General features: G+C 38.5%; 2 protein-coding genes across 6 annotated transcripts in view; one reads left to right on the top strand and one right to left on the bottom strand.

Moving 5' to 3' along the window:
• The first annotated feature begins 1,143 nt into the window (after positions 1-1,143).
• pgr (progesterone receptor) lies at positions 1,144-13,301 on the top strand. 2 transcript variants are annotated; one of them, XM_037979434.1, is made up of 9 exons: positions 1,144-1,606; positions 1,693-2,723; positions 2,918-3,027; positions 7,536-7,652; positions 7,890-8,195; positions 8,889-9,033; positions 9,442-9,572; positions 9,952-10,109; positions 10,201-10,356. In XM_037979434.1, the coding sequence occupies exons 2-9, from the start codon at positions 1,867-1,869 to the stop codon at positions 10,354-10,356; spliced, it is 1,980 nt and encodes a 659-aa protein (XP_037835362.1). In that variant the 5' UTR covers positions 1,144-1,606; positions 1,693-1,866. The 2 variants fall into 2 exon arrangements, with proteins under 2 accessions (XP_037835362.1, XP_017271946.1); XM_017416457.3 differs by lacking the exon at positions 1,144-1,606 and having other exon boundaries at positions 1,867-2,723; positions 10,201-13,301.
• A 1,398-nt stretch (positions 13,302-14,699) lies between these two features.
• LOC108236019 (rho GTPase-activating protein 42) overlaps positions 14,700-25,890 on the bottom strand; it is a 95,743-nt gene continuing 84,552 nt past the window's right edge. For 2 of the 4 annotated variants that reach the window (XM_017416429.3, XM_017416431.3), the window contains 13 exons: positions 25,598-25,637; positions 25,224-25,286; positions 24,969-25,043; positions 23,413-23,497; positions 23,152-23,210; positions 21,438-21,543; positions 21,171-21,330; positions 20,273-20,423; positions 18,840-19,244; positions 18,441-18,597; positions 16,382-16,444; positions 16,209-16,288; positions 14,700-15,456 (listed from right to left, as the gene is read on the bottom strand). In XM_017416429.3, coding sequence (XP_017271918.1) covers positions 15,368-15,456; positions 16,209-16,288; positions 16,382-16,444; positions 18,441-18,597; positions 18,840-19,244; positions 20,273-20,423; positions 21,171-21,330; positions 21,438-21,543; positions 23,152-23,210; positions 23,413-23,497; positions 24,969-25,043; positions 25,224-25,286; positions 25,598-25,637 — 1,533 coding nt within the window. In that variant the 3' untranslated portion in view covers positions 14,700-15,367. The remainder of the gene's footprint in view (positions 15,457-16,208; positions 16,289-16,381; positions 16,445-18,440; positions 18,598-18,839; positions 19,245-20,272; positions 20,424-21,170; positions 21,331-21,437; positions 21,544-23,151; positions 23,211-23,412; positions 23,498-24,968; positions 25,044-25,223; positions 25,287-25,597; positions 25,638-25,890) is intronic. The other 2 variants (XM_017416430.3, XM_017416432.3) reach the window with 1 other exon arrangement.

Below are 25,890 nucleotides of genomic sequence, written 5' to 3'. Positions count from 1 at the left end.
GTTGAGCCAGATTGTAGTGAGGTAGTAGTTCATCCTCACCCTTAACACCAACATGCAGCATTAACAAACTGCACAACATATTTGTTTAAACTTTGGCAGGCAGTGCAGTGGGTGATATGCATTCTATTATCATTTGTACAGAATTCTCTGGTTATTTGCAGCACAAATAACAGAGGCGGCAGCTAGCTGTAGCACCTCTGGTGGAGCCTGAGGCAGTTCTGGTACATCTGCACCAACTAATATTATTTTAAGAAACCAAACTCATTGTCTTTTGTACAAACCAGTGCTGTTAGCAAAGCCAACCAGGTTAAACATCCTAAAAGTTGCTTTTACTGTCTTACCATTACTCATTACATCATAAAGCAGACGACAGACTCTGAAGAATGACACGGATCATTTCCAACTTGCCAACTATCCTTTAAAAACAGGAATTGCCCCATGTTCGAAACTAAAAAGATGTGTTCCTTTGATAGTAAGAAGTATGTTATTTAAGCTGCTTTTTGGCTAATAAATTGGACAATGTTTTTTTTAAGTGACTGCATCTTTCAAGCTCAAACTATAGAAACTTTTTTTATCTGTTTATTTGTTTTATCTATTTCCTTTTTACTGTTTTTATCTATCTATTGTACAGCACTTTGGCTACCTCTGTGGTTCTTAAAATGTGCTATATAAATAAAGTTGATTGATTGATTGATGAATGCTGAGTGCTGAATGACTGCTGAAATTTGATAAAAGAAGCAGAACACCAGATAGAAGCTAAAAAAAAAAGCAAAACATAAGCTAAAAATAAAAGAATCAAAATGCTAGCTAAAAGTGACACGAGACTAGATAAATGCAAAATGTAGCAAAAAGCTGGCTAAAAGCTGAAATGAGCAAATAGCAAGCTAAAAGGGACAAAACACTAGCTAAAAGCAAAAAGGAGCACTGACACTGATTCTTGCCATTTTCTAAACTCTTTTAACATTTGCCTGGATACATGTGTCTGGTAACTGCATTTTCCTTGACGACATCCCTCTTAGTAGAAATGGTGTCTCAACTAAATCTGACATCTTGACAAAGCGTTCCCATTTCCTCTGCGGAACCCCGTCCAGCCAGAGTTTCTTATTTCAGTTTCTGAAAGCTGGCAACACTAAGTCCAGCCAGTATTTGGTCAACACAACCCAACAACTTTAACCCAGCAGTTTTTAGTGTGGGCATGTTCAGAGGAATGTGCAAGTTTATTTTTATTTTTTAAAGTTTAGTGGGATTACAGAGAATGGCTTTTAAGATCATTTAAAAAGTGGACTTCCCCTTTTCAATACTTTCTATAGGCTGATTTTTGTTGGACTTGAGGACAGCAGGGCGGAGACTGATGGTCCCTGACGCTGAAAGTGTCCTGATTGGAAGACTCAGTCCTCGGGTCTGCTGTCAGGGCAGCCTTACTGTCCTCCACACGCAGATCTGCAGGGATTCAGTTCAGACTTTTTTTTCTTTTTCCTTTCCACCCTTTTGGACAATTGGATATTTAGCCACAAAGAGGAATATTGGACCTCTGCGAAGGAAGAAGGAGCTTCATTGGACTTTGACAACATGACACGGACAAACACCGGATGGACTTCTAGTTTGTGTAAATTTACCCGGTTTATAGTTTGGAATGTCTGCGCTCTGATTGACATAAAAAACTAAAAGTTTGTTCCTTTTTTTTTAAACCAGCTCCAACACATTTCGTGTGGTCCAGCCCGTGTTCCATGTAAGAGACAGAGAGTCGGAGCTTTTTGACAGGGAGGAGGATTACAGGAAGGTCTCTGAGCTGTAACTTATCACACACCTTCCAGCCCCTGGCGCGAGCAGGACGTGCGCGTCGAGCTTCAGGAGGAAAGAAAAAACATGGAAAACAAAATAAATGGGAAGATGAGCGCCATCAGCACCACCTCGATTGCCGATTCAACAGATTCAAGAGTAAGTGAGCTGATGGATGCTGGTTATAGCAGGTCCGCTTCCAAACCAGCTGTCGAGTCCCGGTCTCTGAGCTGCCTGCCCTCTTCGCGTAATTTTGGAAACGCCGGCGCGCTGATCCACGGTCTGAATCCAAGCGGCGACTGCGCAGTTTTCAAAGACTGTAACATTCTCGACGCTTCACTTGCTGCCAAACACTTCTACGACCGAAACAGTGAATATGTAAAGAACGACCATGTTCAGTGGGAAGATTTTGTCAAAGTTCAGCGGACGAGCGCGGCCATGTCCGACAGCGTACCCAGCGCCAGCCTGAGCCTGTCCTCCACCTCCGGGGCTTCTTGTAAATTCATCAAAGACGAAAAGGAGCCCTCTGTGATCATGGACGCCCCCTGTCCGAGGTTCGAGCCCGCCCTGGACACCTGCTGCGACGCGGACACCAAGCCGCACCTGGCGCTCGGAGAGGGGGAGTCCGGCGGCTTCAGCGCGCCGCGCGCGGGGCTGGAGGCGCAGGGCTCCCCCAACTTCCTCATCGACCTGAACCCGCCCGAGCAGCTCGTGAGCCCGGTGAGGGCCGACTCCAGGTGCGCTCTGTCTGCCAAGGCTGGCATCAGCTTCGACGGCGGGACGCAGCACGCGCTGGCCCGCTGGCAGATGCACACCTCCCCGGCCGAGCCGCAGTTCTGGTCGGCGGGCGTCACCGAGGACGCGTTCCCAGCCAGCAGCTACGACGGGATCCAGAACCAGAACCCGTCTCAGAGGAACCCGTCACCTTTCTCTGCATTCCCAGGGTAAAAAAAGAAAGATTTAAATTATTAGCTCCGGAATATGTTCAGTGACAGAGTTATAGTCTTGATTTCAGGAGTGATCAATTAACCATTAAAGGGGCAAATCGAAGAAAGCAGAAGTTATTCTAAAAACAGGAATTATTATTTACTTGTTTCAGCTGCACTCATGACCAAGGTGTATTATTTTTCTCTTTCAGGATGCAGCCTCAGAGACTGTGTGTCATCTGTGGTGATGAGGCGTCTGGCTGCCATTATGGAGTCCTGACCTGCGGAAGCTGCAAAGTCTTTTTCAAAAGAGCAGTAGAAGGTGAGCAAAGAAAGTCATGATTTCCAGATCTGCTCAAGCACATGTAGGACTTTTCATCATCGCCCAGCACTGAAGGCGAAGGCAGGGTCATAATGTATTTTCTTTATTCTTGTATCTATGTGTTCTTGTTCATTTGTCTGTCTGTCAGCAAACTATCCCACAAACCCCTAAAAGGATTTTAATGAAACTTTCAGAAAGTAATCACGGGGTTGACATCTACAACTGATTAACGTTTGAAGTCGTCCCGGTTTAAGATAGGCACCACAGCAAAGCAATTTTGACAAACACAAAAATGGGTAATACTCAGTCAGTTTCACTGATATTGAGCTAAAGTTTGGTGTGGTAGTAGTTGAGACTAATCCCCAGATTATACTCTAAGACAGGGTTGTCAAACTAAAGCCCTCAAGGGCCGCTGTCCTGGAAGTTTTAGATTTTTTTGCGACACACCTGATTCAAATGGTTTAATTACCTCCTCACCAAATCATGAGGTTCTCCAGAAGCACGTCCACAAGTCGTCCATTTAAACCAGGTGTTTTAAAGCAAGAACACGTCTGAAACATGCAGGAGAGCGGCCCCCGAGGAAGCCCTGAGCTCTGACTGAACATGCAAGATCTGAGTTAAAAACTTTCTCATTAACCATCGGAATAAAAAAAAAATATCTCAGAAAGAAACCTTCAGAAAGTAGTCACTGGCTATACATCTACAACCCAATTCAAGATGGCCACTACACATCCAGCTGACCTTAGAAAACATCAAAAATGGCTACAACTCAAGTAGTTATTGAGTTAAAATGTGGGGTGGTAGTAGCTGAGCATTATCCCCAACACATACTTTAAAACAACACGTTCTCCAAGAACTCTCAGATAATATGAATCTTTATTGCAATATGGCCTGAGATTCTACGTGATGTATTTTTCAAATTCTGACCAAAATGCGTTGTCATTTTTTTTAACACAAGAAGGTCTTAGTCTAAAAGACTCACATGAAAGGTGGTGGGTAATATCTATTCCTTCAAGGAATGCTAGGGCTTTTACTTTTTATGCTTTTGTTCCCATTGCCTCTTAAATGTTGACCCAGCCCTTGTGTTTGCTTTGGGGTTATTCCAGAAGTGATAAAACCACGGGTAATAAAAAATAAATAAATAAACTGCAGACAGTTTAAGTGCTGCAGAGTTAAGGCTCACACTCCTGATCCAGGAAGCATTTTGGCAGCTTACTGGAAACTGGTTCAGCTAGTCATCGCTAATTAAACGTTAATACCACATGATCAAATAGGCATCTGTTTTACGATTTTATGGCAACTCCCAACAACGAATCTCTTCTTGAAATCTCAACCTATGCATATTACATAATACTTTATATTTCATTAAAACAATTCTCAGTTCTGTCATGTCCATTTGACAGTACATGTTTAAACGCCAATGCCAAGTTTTCTTCTTATAGCAAAGCGCCGTTCAGTAAAGGTTTTCTAAAAAAAAAAACCAACAACATGAAACTAAACTCGAAACACAAAAGGTGACATTAGTAATTATAAGGAGGGAGAACTTAACAAGCTGTTCGAACATTCCATAAAACACCCACACCCACACAAAAACAGGGACTACATAAAGCTGCCAATCTCCACTGAAGTGGAGTGCCAGTGGGCATTGGTAGGCCTTGGCACCTTAACGTTTTCAAAACTCTGAGCCGTTCTTACACGAGGAGGTACATTTTCCCATAAAGCAGGAGCAGCAGCAGCAAGGGTGTGATCAGCTCTTCTTAAACACCTAAAAATATCAGATTGTTTGGTCTCCGTGTTGTAGATGAAGTATGAAGATGTAGTTGACAACGCCCAATAAACCATTTTTCCTCATGTACTACAACCTTTGAAAATCGCTAAGCATTTTTTCTTTGGGTAAAAACCCAAAGAAACATTATTTTTCTGTGTTAAATCGTGTTAAATTAACAATATGATAATGTAGCTCTAATATACTGATCACTAATGAGAAAAAACGTTCTCTTTCTGTAAGACTGATTGTCTAAACTTATTTAAGTTAAGGTTTTGGTTTTAAAAGACCAGACTGAACAGAGTTATGATAATATTTTAAATTAAATCCAGTAGGTCAAACAATAACTTGCAGCTTATTGGTATTCTAAAACAGTTTAACTATATCAAAGAGAGAGAGAGAAACAGAGAACTAATCAAACCCAAGGTGTCATTTCGAGCTCTGAAGTCTTTGTTCAACATAATCCGAAAATTGCAGAGCTGCTTTTTCATTTGTTCTAGTTTTACATGCCCTACTTTTATTCTATATCTGAATGTTTGGTAGCACAGCTATCTTTCGAAGGCTGTTCTGGACAAAGTTGTTTGGCAAGTGAAACCAGTATCGTGTCTGAGGACTTGGTTGATACCAAAGATATCATACATATTTGGTGTCAGTAACAGATGAGAGATCTTCCAGTTTCACACTGAACTGTTCTGTGAGAAACTGGCTATATTTTCACATTTTCAGTTTGTCTTGTCAACGTTAAAATCTCTCTCTCTATATATAAAATGCCATATCATACTAATTTAAGCCCATATGTTCCAAGTTATTCCTGGTGAACTGGCCTAGATCTTAAAAACAGTTGATAAGATTTACAGTTGTTATTCTCAACCTTGTTTATTTTTCCATATCTTTTTATTTTTCAAATAATCTTGTTACCAGTTTTTTTTTACTCCACTTTAATTTCTTTTTATTTCAACTTTCAATTTTTTTTGGCAACTTTGTTTAGGTGACTATTAATGCGGCATATTAGTGAATAAAACTATTTCATGCCTTTTCCTAAGGGAAGGCATTATGAGCCCACTTAAACTTTCATGTTTCAAGTTTAGTTTATTTAAAGAACAGTAAAGCTTAAAAAGACGTGATGTGCCTAATTTATATCAGTAAACTGAGAAGAACCCCCTCCCCCATTCAAATCAGGTGCAAAACAGACCATTAAACATGAATGCAAAGTTAAAATAACACTAATCTTTAACTCTCTAATTACTTACTACTCCAATTACACCACACATAATTTTCAATAACAATAATTTGTGAAAAAATTACAGCAGTTTTTGGCATTATGAGGAAAAATCTGGAAATATTGACATTTTTAAAACATCAGGATGTGTTCATTCCTTAAATGGATAGTCTGGTCATTTCTGAATTGATGCTCTGTTAAATGATTATCCTGATCAGCCGTGATGTAAATCAGAGCACAGAGTATGAAGAAACGGGCAGAAATCTCCAACCAGGCTAGGCTAATAACTCGCCTGTTTTTATATTGTTTTTCAGGCTTATAAAACAATTTTTTTCTCATAAATGTCATCCCGGTGTGAAAGAACGCTGGACGCCGAATGTATCAGTCCTCCTGATTAGTTTATCTAGTCAGCCAAAAGTTTACTTAACTTATTCTGATACAGCAACCAAACAGTGTTCGTGTTTGCACAGAGTTAGACTGAAAATACACCAACAAACTAAACAAACAAATCATGCAGAAGTGTAGCGGTTCATTATTAGCTGATACAGTGTCCTTTCACAAAGAGCATATCATTTCTGAGGAGGAGTTGTTTTCAAAAACCTAAATACAAACAAAAAAATGCTCCTCACTTGGACAGCTATTGGCCTAGTTTAGATGAAGACTTCTGTCCTTGTCTCGATACTCTGTGACCTATGCCATGGCTGTTAAGGTACTTACTATTGTTACTTTTGTGACAGAACATTACTTCAAAAATGACTAGACTGTTCCTTTAAAAATCCTAGATGGAAAAGCAGATTGACTAAAAGCTGAGTCTTCCCAAGCAGCTGACTTGGAAGTTCAGATTCTGACATAAACTTCAGATTTATAAATGTTCAAAAGTCTAATTTAGTGGAAAATATAATGAAAAATAAAAAAGACCCCACGCCCCATCATTAGAGTCCCCTCTTTTACCTTTTCTCTTTCCCTGACACTCACCTGTCCAGTGTGGATTTTTCTGTTACCAGTTTTTACCACTTAGTTTCTCTATAAACATTTTCCAAGAAGCAAGATAAATGTTTATTTTCCTGTTTTATTTTTTTGTTAATCTGTCGGCGTTGTTCTAAACAAATGACTTCATTGTAGAATATTAACACAGAAGGGTTTACACAAAACGCTTCTTGACCTTCTTTGGTAGTTGTTAAAGGTTATTAGTAACAGTATCACATTGAACCGTGTACACCATGTTCCTCATTTTGGGCTTTTTTTTTGTTGTTATTGTTGTTATCTTCCAGTGTGAGATATAGCAAGAGCCACTATGTCTCACCACGGCCATGTCACTCTGTCCTCACAGCCTTGCCTCTATCTAATTTTCCTCCTTAGGTCTTTTAGAATGCTGCCTTAGCGCGGAGTGAAGTAGCCATGCTAATAGTCGAGAGCCCCTCTACACTTTTCTGCCTGTCATTTTCCCCTCCGATTCCCAGCATATTTGAAAAATCAAGCGCTGTTAAAAATTGTGTGCATTGTCTGTATCCATTCCCTCAACAGGCCATCACAGCTATCTCTGCGCCGGGCGAAATGACTGCATTGTGGACAAAATTCGAAGGAAAAATTGCCCCGCATGTCGCCTCAGAAAGTGCTATCAAGCAGGAATGATGCTAGGAGGTACTATTTCTTTTGGATTTCTTTAGGAACAAAGCTACAGTACTCCATCTATGTCTTTGATTTGTTGATTAGAACCAAGCAACAAAATTAAATCATTCTTGGCATCCCAGAAAGTATTCAAAGAGCTTAGAGAAAAACAATAAAACAAGATCTGTTTCCAATCAGAAGACTCCTAAATGTCAGTGAAATTAAGCACCTCTTCATCTGATCTAAAACGGCTTTATTTTTCTTTCACAGGCAGAAAGCTGAAGCGCTTTGGAGCCTTGAAAGCCTTTGGGCTGGCTCCGTCCCTGATGTTCCAGTCCCATTTGGCCATGTCCAGCGACAGTCAGGCCTTGACCTCCATGGCTTGTGTACCAGGCATCCACGAGATGCAGCTCTCCCAGCAAATAATTAACATTCTGGAAAACATCGAGCCGGAGATTGTGTACTCTGGCTACGACGCCTCCCAGCCCGAAGTTCCCCATCTTCTGCTGAACAGTCTCAACAGGCTGTGTGAGAAACAGCTGCTGTGGATTGTAAAGTGGTCCAAGTCCCTGCCAGGTAACGACTCCCTGCATCTCAGGGTTGCCACGTTTGTTGCTGTGGGGATCCAGCAGGAGGCCTCACCGACAGTCTCAACTTTAAGTACATAAATACAGTGCTTATAAAAAGTATGTTTTGTGCTTTTATTGCTGTCATAAATCAATCATGGTCAAAGTCAATTGGCCTTCTTTACACCATCCCCAAAAAAACAAGAAAAACTTTTTTTAATGTAAGTAATACAGATGGAATAACAATATATAATGTAAAATAAATGATTGCAGAAAATGACTGTTCTAATTTATTTTCTGTTTATATTTTTATTTAACTGGCATTACTCTGTAGAAATCTGATTTCACTTTGACATTGAAGAAGTTTTTATTTATTTATTTTTTTAATTAGTTTTGTAACGAAGGCCAATTTATGTTGACCGTCACTGATTTATGACAGCAATAAAAAGCACAAAACATCCGAGGGGGTGAATACTTTTTATAGGCACTGTAATTTCTATTAGTCACAGGAAAGATTTTCAAAACTCTAATCTCAAAGTGTGGCAGGAAAATTACAAGAACAAGTACGGGAAAACCAATGTGCCACAAAGTGTTACAACAAAGGTTGCGCTGACCATGAAAGAAGAAAGCTGAAAGAAAGAAGCCGGCAAAAATAAACGTTTTAAAAATATTCTCTAACATGGCATTTTGCTTCCTTTTTAAGGGTTTCGTAATCTTCACATCAACGATCAGATGACCCTGATCCAGTACTCCTGGATGAACCTGATGGTGTTCTCTCTTGGTTGGCGCTCATTTCAGAATGTCACTAGTGAATATTTATACTTCGCACCCGATCTGATTCTTAGTCAGTAAGTAAGCATTATTAACATCCATCATCAGATCATGTAATTCCCAGTTTTCATCTGTTAGTACAATATATCGTACACCACTGGACAGATTTGAATGAAACTACAGCTAATCAAAATTGGCCAGAACTCAGTCAGTTTTACAGATGTTGAGATAAATTTGGTGTGGTAGTATTTGAGAGTCGTTCTCGTCACATACTCTGAGCACTTACACGTTGTTTTAAACTTTAGCATGTAATGTGGGGAGCCTTAAATTCAAGGAATGCTAGTTTCATTTTACAGGCAATTAGCATATGCTTTTGATTCATGACAAAAGATTATTTCAATTGTGAATTACCACATCTAGAAAAAGAAATAAAATAGAATTATTTTGTGTCCATAAACACAAGTTTTTCATATTTTATCCCTCAGGGAACAAATGAGAAGATCTCCAATATATGACCTCTGTCTGGCGATACAGTTTATTCCACAGGAGTTTGCAAATCTGCAAGTGACCCGTGAGGAATTTCTTTGTATGAAAGCCATAATACTACTCAACACAGGTAAAGGTCACCCACTTGTTCGTTTCGACATTATTACTTCTTAATCAACCGCAGTCATGATACAGTGTTGCAAACAGAAAGGTGAAGCTTTGATGACCATCGCCTGCAGGGCTGAATGGAAAAGAGTGCTGAACAAGATTAGACCTTGAAAAGATTTATGTAGCAACTCCTATCAAGTTCTTTTTCTACATTAGTTGAAAAACATGTTTTAAAAAAAAAAAAAAAAAACACTTAAATAGCAGCATGTTTCTTTTAAGTAAGTAGTTGTTGACAGAAAGAGTTACATAAGTGTCAAAGTGTTATTACTATTTGCCTACATCTGAATGTTACATGATGTTTGGAGATGTTTTTAGTTTGTATGCTTCCTGTCTGCTCTCAGTGCCTCTTGAAGGCCTCAAAAGTCAGGCTGCGTTTGAGGAAATGAGACAAAACTACATACGGGAGCTTTCCAGAGCTATCCACATGAAGGAGAAGAGCGTGGTGGCCAGCTCCCAGCGATTCTACCACCTTACCAAACTGATGGACGCCATGCACGATGTAGGCTCACAGAGACGAGCAAATTAGTCTTCGTTTGTGTCTTCTTGAGCACCAGCGTTGATAAAAAATGTATTTTTTTCTCCCCTAACAGATAGTGAAAAAGGTCAACCTGTTCTGTCTGAGCACCTTCATCCAGGCGGATGCCCTGAAGGTGGAGTTTCCAGAGATGATGTCAGAGGTCATTGCCTCCCAGCTTCCTAAGGTGTTGGCAGGGATGGTGAAACCCCTGTTATTCCACACAAAGTAAAGACTCGAGCATCAACACCAAAGCTCCTGTGACTGGATTTTTCCCTGCAGGATACTGGATTCTTCACTAATGTAGTGAGACGTCTAACTTTGCTAAATGCCTCTGCTTCTTGGGGTGAAGCAAAACAAACTTTTTTTTTCCTTTAACATTTAGGAGAGACATATTGCAAATATTAAAGTTTCAGAGGCATCAATATAAAAAGCTCCTCTGTATTCCTCTTGTGTATCAAACATTTGCCACTGTGCAACTTGTTCACATATTAGTAGCAGAAACAGTAAAAACATCAGAGATACTGATATTTTTGTACTGCAGTTGCAAAAATAGACAATAAATTACAAATGAAAATTAAAGAAATTTTACATTCTTAGTGAAGCAGATATGAAAAACTGTAATTTACTTGAGATAATGGAATTTATTTATAGTATCAGCAGAAAGACTCCTAATCTGAAAGGAAATTCTGGTTAGATATCAGAAAAACCTTTTGTACCCTGTCCTTAAAAAAAGAAAACCCCACAGTGGTTACTGAAACAACTTGAAACTGCCGAAGTAATAACTGGGAAAAAATAGCTGAAATCAACTAAAGAAAATCAAACATTGCTTCTTCCTTTTAAAACAAACTAATGAAAATGGCCTTGACAAATAAAGATGATACACTTAGCTTAATGCTTTGTTGCACCTTTTGAGGCAATCACTACAATCAAGCACTTTATGACACTCTCTTTAGGACTTCTGCACCTGTCCACAGGTATTTTTGACCCACTTCTCAAGGGTAAACTGCTCCAGCTGTCTCAGGTTTGAAGGGTTCCTTCTCCAGACTGCAGGTTTCAGCTCCTTCCACAGATGTTCAACAGGATCAGGGCTCAAAAAGAAGCCGTGTCAGGATAGTTCAAAGTTTGGTTCTTAGCCATTCTTCGGTGTTTTAGCTGCGTTTTTGGTCATTATCCTGTTAGAGGACCCATGACCTGCATTTGAGACCAAGCTTTCTGACACCGGGCAGCACATTTTACTCCAGGATGCCTTGCTAGTCTTGAGATTTCATTGTAAACTGCACAGATTCAAGACACCCTATGACAGATGCAGCAAAGCAGCCCCAATTTGTCATCACTTCTCGTCTTGCGGCCATGTCCAGGGAGGTTGTCTGCAGTCCTGTAGACCTTAAACTTCTGAATAATCTGTGCAGCTGTAGTCACAGGAACATCCAGCTGTTTGGAGATGGTCTTAAAGCCTTTACCTTTAACAAGCTTGTCAATAATTTTCCATCTAAGCTCCTGAAACAACTCTGTCCTTAGCTTTCTGTGCTCCATGTTCAGTGTGGCACACACCATGATACCAAACAGCACTGTGACTACTTTTCACCCTTTAAATAAACAGACTGACTGATTTCAAGATTGAAGACACCTGTGGTGCTGATTACTGGAGTTAGTTACCTCAGCTAACATGTTACTTTTTGTCAAGGTCGGTTTCATTAGTTTTATTTTTAAAATTCTGTTAAACCACAACTCAAAAGCAACAACTGATTTTGCTTAGCTGACTCAGTATTTTTTTCATATTTTATCAGTTTTGAGTTATTTCAAATCTTTAACAAAAGTGTACAAACAAACTTATCTGTATCTGTATATTGGAAAAATAATTTTTTACAACATAGAAACTGAAAAAAAAAAACAAAATCTTGACTATGATACGATGTAAATAAAAAACAACCAAGAACACATTCCCACCAAGACTATAGATTGTCCTAAATGTTTTATTTTTAAAACAGAGCGTATTTTATATATTTTAAATCTGATTTAGTTTAAACAATGACATATATTATTAAGATATATTTGAAAGATTTTATTCAAGCCAGTGACATTCATAAAAAAACAAAACTCTTTCATTTCAGTCCATCACCATAGAGATAAGTCAATTTTAAATCTTGCCTCATAATCCCAGTTTTCCTCCATATCTTTTCACCAGATTGCTCTTAAGGTTGGTAAGATGTTTGAGTTATCCAGCTGATAAGTACAAAAGATTATATTTAAATTGAAATAAGCCTCAGTTATTTTCAAGAAAACAATTAAATCCCTACAACTCTAAGGCCTTAATGTCTCGCTATATGATCAGTGAGTAACTAAATTATCTGTCAGTACAAAGAAATGTAGTGGTCAGGTTTAATGATTCACTCTGTTTATTTGTTGATCTGTTTATATAAAGATACAGCAGATGTTTGCAAAGTAACAGACAGTCAGCATGAAAAATGTGCAGCGTTTTACATATTCCGTGGCACGCCACTTCAGACTCATTTACTGTAAGGGAGTAGTAGTCCAGCAACGATGTTCAAGGACACCTCGCATTCTTCGAAATGTAAATGGAAAAAGAACACCATGATCTTGGCAAGCGCCAGATGTCAAATCCACTCCCAAATACATTTTGGGCAATCAGAGAAAAATTTACTTTGCAGTTTTCTTCCTGTATGTAATAAGTGAAAACCAAAAGATTATAAATTATTTTCTTTTTTCTCTCTTTGTTTGTAACATTTTATGAAACTGTATGACTAACGTCCACCTTTGAGACAAATTTTTGACTTATCTTGTGACGGAATGAATTAATTAAGTATTAAATGTCTTCTTTGCCACAGTATAATAATTCTTGTGTAGTTGTCATTACTAGTACACCAGTGTACCAGAGACTACAGTACACACCACAGCAGAAATTAAGGGAAATACTACATCTAAAAGTCATTTATAACACTTTAAAAACATATTTTATGTGTAGAATATATTTGATGTTGTACTGTTGTAATAAACAGGTAAAAAAAAGTAAATATAATTATAAACATTTATAGAAATGAACTTATGATTATTGTACAGTACAGTACTGTGTAGCGGCAGGTTCAGTGGATAAACAAAGATCAGTCTATAAACATTCAGGTGCAAACAAGTATTGCTTAAATTTTAATACAACCCCAATTCTGAAAAAAGCTGGGACATTGTATAAAATGTAAATAAAAACAAACTGCATTGATTTGCTAATCTCATTAACCCATATTTTATCCACAATCGGACGAGTAAACATATCAAAAGTTTAAACTAAGAAATTGTACAACTTATTAGGGGGAAAAAAAGATAATGTTGAATTTTATGGCAGCAACACATCTCAAAAACCTCTGGACAGAGTCATATTTACCACAGTGAAGCATCAGTCTGTAAACATCTAGGATCCGAGGAGAGCAGCTGCTGGAGGTTTTGGAGGGAATGTTGTCCCATTCCGGTTTAAGGTAGGATTCTAGCCGTTCAACAGTCCTGGATCTCCTTTATTGTATTTTTTTTTTGCTAGATGGGCTCATTTATTATTTTAAAACTGGTAAATACTTTCTGCATCGATGGAGCCTTTACAGATGTATAAGCTGCCCAGGGGTGTCAAACTCCAGGCCTCGTGGGCCGCTGTCCTGGAAGTTTTAGGTTTTCCTGTTCCAACACACCTGATTCAAATGGTTTAATTACCTCCTCACCAAATCATCAAGTTCTCCAGGAGCACGGCAACAAGTCGTCCATATTAACCAGGTGTTTTAAAGCAAGAACACATCTAAAACATGCAGGAGTTTGGCCCCCGCGGAATGGAGTTTGACACCTGTGCCATAGGTAGAAATGCACTCCTATACCATCAGAGAGGTAGGTTTTTGAACTAAGTAACTGATAATATGCTTGGTTTTCCCTCTCCTCTTTAGTATGGAGAACATGGTGTCTGTGGTTCCAAAAAGAATTTCAAATTTTGTTTTGTCTGATTACAGAATAGTTTTCTGGTCCATTTTAACCCTCCTGTGGCCTTACAAGGGCTTCTCTCTCTCTCTCTCTCTCTCTCTCTCTCTCTCTCTCTCTCTCTCTCTGTCTCTCTCTCTTTGAGGGCTTCAAGAGAGTTAAATGAGCTTAGAGTCACAGAAGACAGCAGCGTATCTGGATGGTGTTCACGTGTAGCTTCTTTTTTTACATTATAGAGCTTTAAGCAGCGTTTGTGGACGGCACGGTGAACTGTGTTTTCAGACAACGATCTGTGGAAGTGTTCCTAAGCAGAACAGAACCAGAACCTGGTTTTAATGCAGCACTGCCTGGGGGCCCAAACATCACGGCCACCCACTTGTCATTTGTGCACAGAGATTTCTCCAGATCTTTGGGACGATCAGTTTTCCCAATTGTCTACTAAAAAACATTATTCTGAAATTGTTCCACTATTTTTAGATGCAGTTTTTCACAGACTGGTGAACCTCTGCCCTTCTTCACTTCTGACAGATTCAGCTTCTGTAAAATGTTCGCTTTTATAACCAGTCCTCTTACTAATTAGCCAATTAACCTAATTAGTGGCAAATGCTCCTCCAGCAGTTTCTTACTTTTACAGCTTTTTATTGCCCATCCAAATGTGTTTAAAATGTGTTGCTGCCATGATTTTTTTTTTTCAAAAAACAATAAATCTTTTTAGTTTCATCATTTCACATGTTTACTATATTTCACTGTGAATTAAAAACGGGTTTATGAGATTTGCAAACCATTGCATTCTGTTTTAATTGACATTTTACACCCCGTCCAAACTTTTTTTCTAAATTGGGCTTGTGGAATAGATTACATTTCTTATCTGAAATCACAGCTTGTTCAGTTACAGTAAGTGAAAATGTTCACCAGGCAACACGTTTTTAAAAAAGGCTGATAAAACAGAAAGTTCAGAAGTGACATAGTATTTCTGAAAATAAAATATCTGTAACAGGTGATGATGCTTTTGTGATTTTGTAGGCTAATCAAATAAATCAGTGCAGTGATTGGTTTCTATATTTATGTTTTACAGTAATCTCTGCTTCCTTCTAATCTCTGCAGATTCACCAAACACATAATTTCAGAAAGAGAGGTATCATTTTTGGTCTGCTATAACCATCACTGCGCTGCCCTGCTAGATATCCTTTAAAAAAGCACAAAGTTATACAGTTATAAACATTGTGTATTTTTTTCCATGGATGCCATGAAAAAAATGGTAAGTGTACCATCCGCTACAGGAAAACAACATAATTCTCTGGGATTAAACCTGTTTTTCCCTCGTATGTTGCTTGGAGCCAGCCTGGTTCCACGGAGGGGTAGACTAAAAGACAAAAAAAGGAGAGAAAAGTATCCTTAGGTCTCAGAGAAAAGAGCGCCAGATGCATGAGTCTGTATCAGCTGAGGAGAATTACTCTGTCTGTGTTTCCAATTGGAACACATACTGCCAATTCAGGGTCAGATTGATCTTTAAAGTCAGTTCCAGGGATATATTTTACTGTTCAGAAGCTTACAAGCAACACAAGCAGAAAAAAACCACCACCAGTAAGGTAATCACTTGATGAAATTTATTAAAAAAAAGAAAAAAAAAAGCTTATAAAAACATATAACACAATCAACCTCTGATATGCTGAATAAGGACAAAGAGAAAAATGGCCTGCTAATGTAGAGAGTAATAAAAGCAATCTGCCTGCTTGTAAATGGAAGGGAGCATTTGTTGACGTTTTTGTGTTTGGCTGCAGGCTCTGCTGGCTGTGTTAACAGGGAACAGGCACCGGTGCCTTCCATCACTAGGTTACAGTGACCTGACTGCACTGGTTATGGGCCAAGTCGTCTCTCCATAAAGGAAAAGAAGCAAGAGGCAAATAATAACGAAACCAAAAAAAAAATCCAGAGGTTTGAATTCTAGCAACATATGGAGGCAAATTGATTTCATGTGTCTCCCAGACTCTAAAAACGTGTTTTATGTAAGCTGTCACAATGCTAAAGACACATAACTCAGTCTGTGCACAACTGTTGACATGAACCGTCCTGCAGAAACATAAAAGAGGAGCTTTTCTCTGGTTGTTTGCTCACCATTAGTGAAGTGCGCCCCCTGGGGGAAGCTGAGCTCATTGCTGTGCTCTGCCTCACAGGAGTACATTGCCTTGGCATCTCTACAAAGCAAACAAAAATACAAACAATGTCAATGTCTGTCTTAAAAGAGAAGAGCAGAAATCATTGTAGATCTTGTCATGCTTTCACAGAACCTTCCAGCTGGTGCAGACTGTTGGGAGGGGGGGTTTTCAAAGAACAGGGCTCTGGCAGCAACCCTGAAACCACAAGAGAGACAAAACTTAGTCAACTTTATCAGGTGAGAGTGACAATAATAAATTCACTTTAAAGGTTCTCACTGCAAACTCGTGAAGACCAGTTTAAAAAAAAAAAAATATATATATAGTAAGAAACAAGATTTTTCTCTTATAGAAGCTAAATGTGTCCTTGAATTTAAAAATTGTAAGCAAAATCACTGATTACTCATTTTTCTCTTTTCTTTAGCACCAGATTCTATTTTATATTTTCACGTAAAATATCTACCTGAGATTCCACACTTGATCAATTCTATCATACTGGTTTACAGACTACGGCCAGCCTAATGTAGGTCAATCGTGACCTTCCACGTGGCTTTCGGTGGATTCAGTCGAGTGCTTTGTTTACATTGAGTGCATACCTGCATTTCAGTAATGCATGTCAACATATCTGAAAAACTATTGGATTAAATATCAATATATCTGGAAAACCACAGGAGTAAACTCTTTTAAAACTGCTCCATTTGATATAGTTCAGGATGATTTTTTCATTTGATTTTATACTCTGCAATGAGTACCTTCAGCAGAAAGACACATATGTTCAGTAATCAAATGAAACATTTAGGAACAGTTAATAATTTATAGTCTATAAAACCAACAGTACTGCCTCAGAGAGAAACTTATTCCTCGCCAACCTTTTTTGGCCAAAACAAACCCGTCCACTTTGCCTTGCCAGCGTTTCACATTGTTTCCAATGAAGTGAGAGGCGTGATGACACAAAAAGGGAGGTTTCCTTCCTCCAGGCAGGCTCAGCCGAACGGTGCCGAGCAGAGGTAACTGTATAACATAGATATGCTCGACCCCATGCACAATAACCCAGGAGTCAAGGGCACAACAGAGCCGAGGGCGAGCCGGGTGGGTGCTAGACAGGGAAAAGTCTTGGAGACCGTGTGAGTGGCTCCTCAGACACGACAAGTCAAACAATTTATCGGTCCCGGGAGAGCGAGCGCAGACTGCTGCTGGGTCACATCAACCTCAGAGCAGGCAGAACGTAATTAAAGGCAGCTCTCCCACCAGCACGCAGAGACATAAATCTCCAAACACATACTCATCTGATTTTAGAAACCTATCAATGCTCATAAACAGACAACGGAGGAGGGAGACGACTTAGAAGGGAGCGCGGGAACAAGACGAAGGAAAACAGAAAGAATAGTTGCTAAGCTCTTATACACAAGACTCACTGGTTTGTAAATTTACAGAAACCCATTAAACTGAATGGCTCCATATTCACACTAATATGTATTAACTAAACAGTTAAGTTGTTCAATGTTTATTTATACTGTATGTCTTCTGTTTAATATCTAATACATCATTGTGTATGTGATAAAGCCAATTACCCTAAACAAAAAAAAAGGTTGTAAATCACTTGCTGTCAAACATTAATGGCCCCAAACTCTAAAAATCAAAGGCCTAGCATTCTTTGAAGGAACACAAAAAAATGACAAAATTGTAGCTGTTTTGGTCGATCCCTAAAAAAATAACATTTTGAGTTATCTAATATGATACTGCAAGGCGTCATGTTCAGATTATGTGTCATAATTGACTCTCAGCTGTTACCACAAGAGATTTTAGGCCAATATTTGTCATCTTTGTGTTTTAAAACATCAGGTGGCAGCCCTGTTGAATCAAATGTGCTTCCAATGATTACTCTCTGCAAGTGTCTTTAGACAGATATTTTGCTAACAGACAGATACAAACACATGGAAATACACAGACAAGGGCAAAAACATTGTCTGCCTGCACGTTTTGACGGTGGGTAATAAATATACATATAATTATGCAAAACATTAAGCTTGATAAATACTTTGATGCTTTTTTGACACTGCGTTTATAATAAAGTGATAAAGGTATGAATAAAATTAAGAAATTAAAGATTTACTGACTGTCATTACATTTAACATCTTCATCTGTATTCATTTTAGTAATTCATAATGAAGAAGAGCTTTATAAATGTCATTACACTGATCCTGGTCTTTGGTAGCCATTGTTGGCGGACCCGTCCATCCTGCGGCGGATCACTACTTTGGGTGGAAGGTCTGGGTGCTCTGAGGGCTTTAGACTGTCTTTGTTCTCCAGTGTTAACAAGCTTTGGACAGATCCAGAGCTGCTCCTGTAGCCTTGAGGGTGAGACACACAAGATAACTTGAGCCTCCTTGTAAATGACACAAAGACACAACATTTTGGATACTAAAACGGCTCATTGAAACTCATCAAATAAGAAGTGAAAGCAATGTTTTCATGCTGTTGTTTAAAATGTGCTCAAGTCAAATGGAAACTGTAAAACTTTAAAACTCTTTGAAAATTTGACCACAACAGCATGCGCACCAAATTATTGTTATCACAACAAAGCCCATCCTACCGTCAGATACATGCAGGGATTTCAGCGAGGGAGAAGCAGAGCGGTTCAGCAGTGCTGACTTGAGGTCAGGGTTGCAGTGGGGGGCTTTTTTGGGTGCAGGGGACAGTCTTGGTGTTGTGCTGACTGAGGACAGGCTGAGAGCATCCTCTGACTCTCCATCTGTCCGTCCCGTGTCCTCCCTGGAGCTGGACTCGGGGCTGCTGACACACACGATGCTCCTGGGGCCGTTTGAGAGATGAGATGACGTCTGGGGCAGGAGGTCCAACTTGCTCTGACTCATCTTCTGTCTGGAGGAAGCTGCTTTGGAGGAGGTGTTCTGCTCAGAGGAGTGGGAGGACAGAGACTCCATGCTGCCCATAGGAGTGCTGCTTGGACTGCTGCTTAAAGTGTCACCTATGCAGGGACCAGAAGGAAGGCATGCAAGGCCCTCATTAAAACCCGCATTGTTGAATTAACAGATTTACTGAAACAAACAAGAAAACACTTCACCAGAAAAAACAGCATTTTCTGCAAAAATGCAGTGTGAATGCTGCGTGCTGAATGACTTTGTTAAACTTTGTTGAAGAAGCTGAAACTTTTTAAAGTAAATTAAGCAAAACAAGTTTATACCAGCAGAACAAAAGCTGAAACAAAACAGACGCTCGAACAATCAGAACACAAACTAAAATGAACAGAACACAAAGTAATTTGACCAAAACAATGAAAGTTAAAATTGCAAAACAATAGCTAAAACCTAAGATTAGTAAAAGTGTAGCTAAAATCTAAAATTCAACAAAACAGTAGCTAAAAATAGCCAGACTGTAGCTATTAGCTATAATGAAAAAAAAACAGTATCTAAAAACTAAAATCAATAAAACCTTAGCTAAATGTTAAAATAATTAAACTTTAGTTTAAAGCTAAAATTAGCAGATAGTAGCTAATATTAGCAAAACAGTGGCTAACAACTAAAGTTAATAAAAACAGTTTTCAAAAGCTAAGATTTGCACAATTGTAGCCAATAGCTACATTTTGCACAATTCTTGCTAAAACCTAAAATGATCAAAACAGCAGCTAAAACCTAAATAAAGCATTAAAAGACAAAAACAGAGCAAATACGCTGAAGCAGATTTCAACGAGGACAATATTTTGAAGGAATTGAAAACATTCATGTATTTGTATGGAGAAAATTGTAAAAAAAAAGTTAAATAATTATTCCTGTTAGAGTAAAGTGTTTTGATATTTGAATGGGTAAAGTTTTACATTGGCAAAGTATGCCAAAGTAGTTTGATTGCTAAAAAAGTCTATAGAAGAAACTATAAACAAGAAAAAAAAACTCACACAACAAACAGTTCTTAAAGAACTATTCTATAAATAGGTGCAAATGTCTGAGAAGCATTAAAGGCCTCTGACAGGTTTGTGATGAGCCGTGGCAGCATTTCCTGTCTGGTACTCACTTTCTGCATCTGCCAGGCACAGCGTTGGAGTGTAAAGACTGCGGGGTTTGCGAGGGCCCTTGGACAAACAGATGGCTCGGCTCCTGCGGGAGCCGGGTCTGCTCTGTGGCTGGGGCAGTGGCACGTTGGGATCTGGAGCCTGGTGGAAGATCTGCAGGGCCAGAAAGAAGCACTGAACACTCAAAACAAACGCACAACTGCTACAGTTTGAAACCAGTGAAGTCCAGTACGATTAAACTGCTTGCAAAGAATGAAAACTGTGACATCAACAAATGGAAATGCTATCAATTACTACTGCAAATTAAACTTTTTATAAGCAGCTTTTTAAATACACTCGGAGCACTTTTTAACATATTTGCAAATATAACAAAATCAGACATATAAAAGTAAAAATTAGTCATTTAAGCCCTGAACGATATTTCAAGTGACTTTCAAGAAAAAAAGCACAAATAAAGTGCCTTTGGGAGCAACTAAATGTTTAATGTTTTACACCCCACACTTTATCAGCTGAGACAATGTCTAATATGTTGTCCTGGAAGATACTGCAGGTGGTGCCAGCTTGAGACAGATGGTTGTTATCTGCAAGTCTCTTTCTGCCAGAAGTTTCTTCTTTCCCATTAAACATTCTATTTTTTTTCTCACCGCTCTCGCCAAGCCTTTACTCAAAAGGAATTGTTGGATTTCTCTTTAGGGAAAGGCTTTTTTTTTTGTGAATTAGTGCAGTAAAAATACAACATAATAGAACTGAAACCGTTTTAAAATGTGTTGTTAAAACATCTGCTCTCTGAAACATAAAATGCATCTATAAGAACAATGGTTGAATGAGTTTTGTAATAAAGCCTTAAAGTGAGAGATATGTGTACATAGAGCATACGCCTAAAGTAATCCAACGTCTCACCTTATCAAAGTTCTCGATAAGTATTTCCACAACAATGTTCTGGAACTTGATGTTCATCATCGCAGCAACAGTCTCCTCTTGTGAGCGCATCAGAGTGGGTCCAAAGATAACACCCAGGTTTGACACTGTCATCAGGTTGGATTGACTTTGTGCAGAAACTCTGCATGGAGAAAACAGGAGGTGGAGAAAGTTTAATTAGTTTTAAGCCCTTTTTGTCTTCCCTTTTCCAAAGCTGCAGTGTAACCACTTCATTACAGAAACACATACGTGACAAGGTGTTTTATTAGCAGCTCCAGCATTTCTCTGTTCCTCTCTGGTAGCTTGTGAACCAAAGCGTGGACAGCACACACCCTGTAGTTCTGGTCATCCGACTCTGCCGAAAACAAATAACTGAATGAGAGGAGCATTTGTTGAAGGAATGCCTTTCATGACGGAATTTTAAACAAAGCTCATCTTGTGTTGAGAAACGATAAAGTTGCAGTCATTTCGGTCAAACCCTGAAAAAAAACTGCAAAATCGTTTGTGATATTGCTGATTCTCATGTGATCTGTTAGAGTATGCTTTCTAAGTGACTGTCAGCTACCACACCACATTCTGGCTCAATATCTGTGAAAGCACCTGAGTTACAGTCATGTTTGTGTTTGCTAAAGGTTAATTAGATGTGAACGCCATCCTGAATTGGTTTGACTCCAAATGTTAATCAACTGTAGATGTAGCCGATTTATTTTTGAGGGTTTAATTATAATCCGTCCACTTATTTATGAGATATTTTGCTAACAAACAGACACAAACACACACAGGCAATTACATGATTACCAGAAGTTCATGGCGGTGGGTGATAAATAAGACGTGTGCCTTGTCTTCTTCAATTTTCCAAAATTCTTGAAAAATTATTCTTATACAGACCTAATAAATTTGTGAAAAATATTCTTACTTTGTGACTACTGAGATGGGTTCAGAACAATCAATACAAATCTCTCCAAGTGATGGAATTTATGGAAAATATAGCAATGGCTGCTGTAATTTGATCCCAGAATCACCACTTAAAAGAATGACCAGCAGTTCCACCGAGTTCAATAAACGGACCTAAGGCTGCTGAGATTCCAGTACCACTCAAAGCACTATGGGACAAAACAAATCTATTTATAATTAATTATATATTTCAATACATATGAAATATCTTTATCTGACTGTGGTAGGAGAAAGTAAATGATCTAAAAAGGGTATTTTAAAATTCTTCCCCATTAAACATTACTATAAAAATGAATAAATCTGAGCATGTACAAAATCAGCTTTTCACATTTAATTCAAAGAGCCATCCAGCTGTGCAGAAAAACAAAAAATGAAACCAATTTTACTTCTGAGTTGAATATGAGATGAGACAGAAACGAAGTGCGCAGCATGGAATCATTTCTCAGATGAAAGACGTTTAACTGTTTCAATTTTTGCTCGTTTGATTTCTCCTACTTTTCAGGAGCTGAATGAAGATCCTCAAAGAGAATATTTGCACTAGATACAGATAAACAAAACATTACACTGAATATTCAGCTCATATAAAATTTAATATCTTTCTGCATGAACACATTTCCCCTCAAACATCCTTAAATAACACCACAATTATTTTGCTTCATTAAAGATTTTCTTTAGTAAACTAGAGGAATTGCATTTTCTGGGAAACAGCTGATTGTTTAATGACTGCTGAAATGTGCTTAACAAGCTGAAACTGAGTTAAAGTTAAAACAAGCAAACCATAAGCTAAAAGCTAATCGCAACAAAAAGTAGAAAAGGGTTTGCAAATAGCTAAATGTAGGCTAAAATAATTTTTTATATGTAAATGACAGAAATAGCACAAAGTATACAGAAGTAGTTTAATTGTAAAAAAAAAAAAAAAGGAAAAAGAAAAAGCATAAAAACAACTCAAACAATGATGATTAAAGGCTGAAATAGCAACAAATATAATTGTAACTTGTATAAAACTTACTGACAGCCATGATGAAATCTTTGTGAAACTTGAAAGTCATTAGAGGCTCAGAGAGACATCTGGTAAAAAAGAAAAAAAAAGAACAGCTGTGATTTACTGTTATTTGGTGACACAGCCCTGTGGACGCAGCCACCTTGTTCTGTGAGTCAGTGATGGCACTGAATGCATGACTAACAGCAGGCTGGTTTCAAAGAGGCTTTATGGAGGCAGTGATGACTCCTGCCAGTTAAGGACACGCCGCAGCCAGTAGGGCGAGCTGACCTGAGGTAATTCTTCAAACCGCTGGTGATAGTTTTGTTGTCCCACATCTCTGGATCCAGTTCCATATCCACAGGTGCCTTGGAAGCTGTTGACAACACATTTTAATATTATTACTTTTTACGTCAACACAGCTTTTAAATCATGAAAGAGGAAACCGAACCAATGTCAAAATGGGGAGGAAGATTATGTGACTGAATAAAAAAAAAACACTGTACCTTTTTTTAAAAAAAGAGGAGAAACTAAAATAAATATAAGTACAGACATGTGCACCTAATTCACTTTAACATTTCTTATTCACATGCATGAAATGTATGCAAACAAGATTACATTGGTTAACTAAATAAGGTGAGGATGTAATGCTGTTAGGCAGTCAGGCCACAGAGAGGAGCTCTTCCCTCACTTTGAACACACCACTGAAGCACCAGACTCACGGATGTTCATACACAAGAGCAGTGGTTCCTAAAATTGGGGTTGGGACACCAATGCGGGTCACAAAACACCAAATGGGGGTCCTTAGATAATCTCCAAATGTTAATTTAGATTTCAAAATGAACGCTCATTGCATATTTTCACTGTAACTCTTACAAAGAATAAAAACAGCAGTCATAAATGATAAATATGATATTGTGCACTGCTCAGAAAGTATTCACTCGATGTACATTTACAACTGATTAACTTTTGAGGCAACCCAATTCAAGATGGCAGCCATGGCTAATTAACTTTGAAAAACACAATAATGGCTATAATGCAGTTTTACAAATACTGAGCTAAAATGGTTGTGGTAGTTGCTGAGAATTATCCTCAATACATGCTTTGAAGATTTCACATTGTCTGTTTTAGCTGAATACCTTGGAATTAGCCGTGATGTTTGGACAGACTTTTTATGAAACTCAGAAATTAAATATTCGATGTTCATCTACAGCTGATTAACTTTTGGTGTCAGCCATATTCAAAATGGCAGCCACAGCTAACTGACTATAGTCAAGTCAAAAATGGCTAAATACAAGTAACCTTTACAGATATTGAGCTAAAATTTGTTGTGGTAGGAGCTGAGACTCATACCCACCATATTTTGTTTAAAATCTAGACATTCAAAGCGGCAGATGATATCCATGCTACCAAAGACTAATCCTTTTTGATATGTTAATTTATAACTGCTATTTTTAATTTCTCTGACATTATGTTGAAACATATGGCAAGAAATTACGCTACTGATAATATATTCTTAAATTAAATTTATTTTCATTTTACCTGCCCACTTGGTGTTTGACATTCCCCATAGGCATCCTAACCACAACTTTCAGAGCCACTGCTTTAAAACAGTGGTCTCCAATCCTGGTCCTCGAGTGCCACTATCCTGCAGGTTTTATTTGTTTCTCTGCTCCAACACACCTGATTTGAATCAATGGGTGATTAACAGGCTTCTGCAGAACATGAAGAGGTGATTTAACCTCTGAATCAGGAGTGTTGGAGCAGGGAAACAAGGAAAACATGCAGGATAGTGGCTCTCCAGGACCAGGATTGGACACCCCTGCTCTAAAATTTCAGCTACTTACAAAAGACTGTGCTCATCAGCTTCTGTACTTTGGAGTTGACTCCTCCGATTCTGTACAACCCCATCGTGTTTATGCCTACGTTACAACGAAAAAACACAGTGGACAAGCATTGTCAATTTAGTTAAAACATACGCCACAGCAAAAATGATCTCATGTTAACAAATGGGAACAAAAAGCCTACTGTTAATCACAATCAAGGCCACCCTGCGTTCAGATGATCTGACACATAAAAGCCTCAAGATTTAAAAGTCTCACCTCTCTTCTCGACCAGGTCAATGCATTTCCTCACGAAGTTAAAACCCGCCTCATTAAGATATGCTGTAATATAACACAGGAGGAGGGTTGACATGTCAATTAGTGGCTGGGTTAACTACACATCATGTTGGAATAATCAGCTTTCCCTTATGCCTGTGCTCAAACTAACAAGATTAATAAGACACAGCCCCTGTGCTGGAAGGCTCTACTGTGTCAGCTGAGTGGGCGAATGTCAAATAATTGTGTTAATGAGCACAGATAGCTATAGGTTACATGGTAGCCTGTTTGTTATTGACTTATTGTCAACTCTGATGTTAATTACATGTATTTTATTGATAAAAGAGGTTTAAAAAGATAAAAAAATGCACACTTACTCTCTTCCTTTTTGCTCAATATGGCTGGCAGGTTGTAAATCTGAGGAAAATATGGGAGAAAATCATCAATGCATTGCTTTAAAATTGATTTTAGACAGAAAATTATGATGTCACTGTCCTTATGCTTTAGGTGATCTTTGGTATCGCCCACCACACAAGGCGATAATGTTTTTGGCCGTGTCTGTGTGTGTGTGCATGTGTTCATTTGTCTGTACAAAATATATCATCAACAACTGAATAACCTCTGGAGTCAACCCAATTCAAGATGGCTGCCACAGCTAATCAACCTTAGC

This window comes from Kryptolebias marmoratus, linkage group LG2 (genome assembly GCF_001649575.2).
Source record: "Kryptolebias marmoratus isolate JLee-2015 linkage group LG2, ASM164957v2, whole genome shotgun sequence".
Classification (NCBI taxonomy): Eukaryota; Metazoa; Chordata; class Actinopteri; order Cyprinodontiformes; family Rivulidae; genus Kryptolebias; species Kryptolebias marmoratus.
The sequence above is the reverse complement of the archived record's forward strand: the minus strand, read 5'-3'. Positions and strand labels throughout refer to the sequence as shown.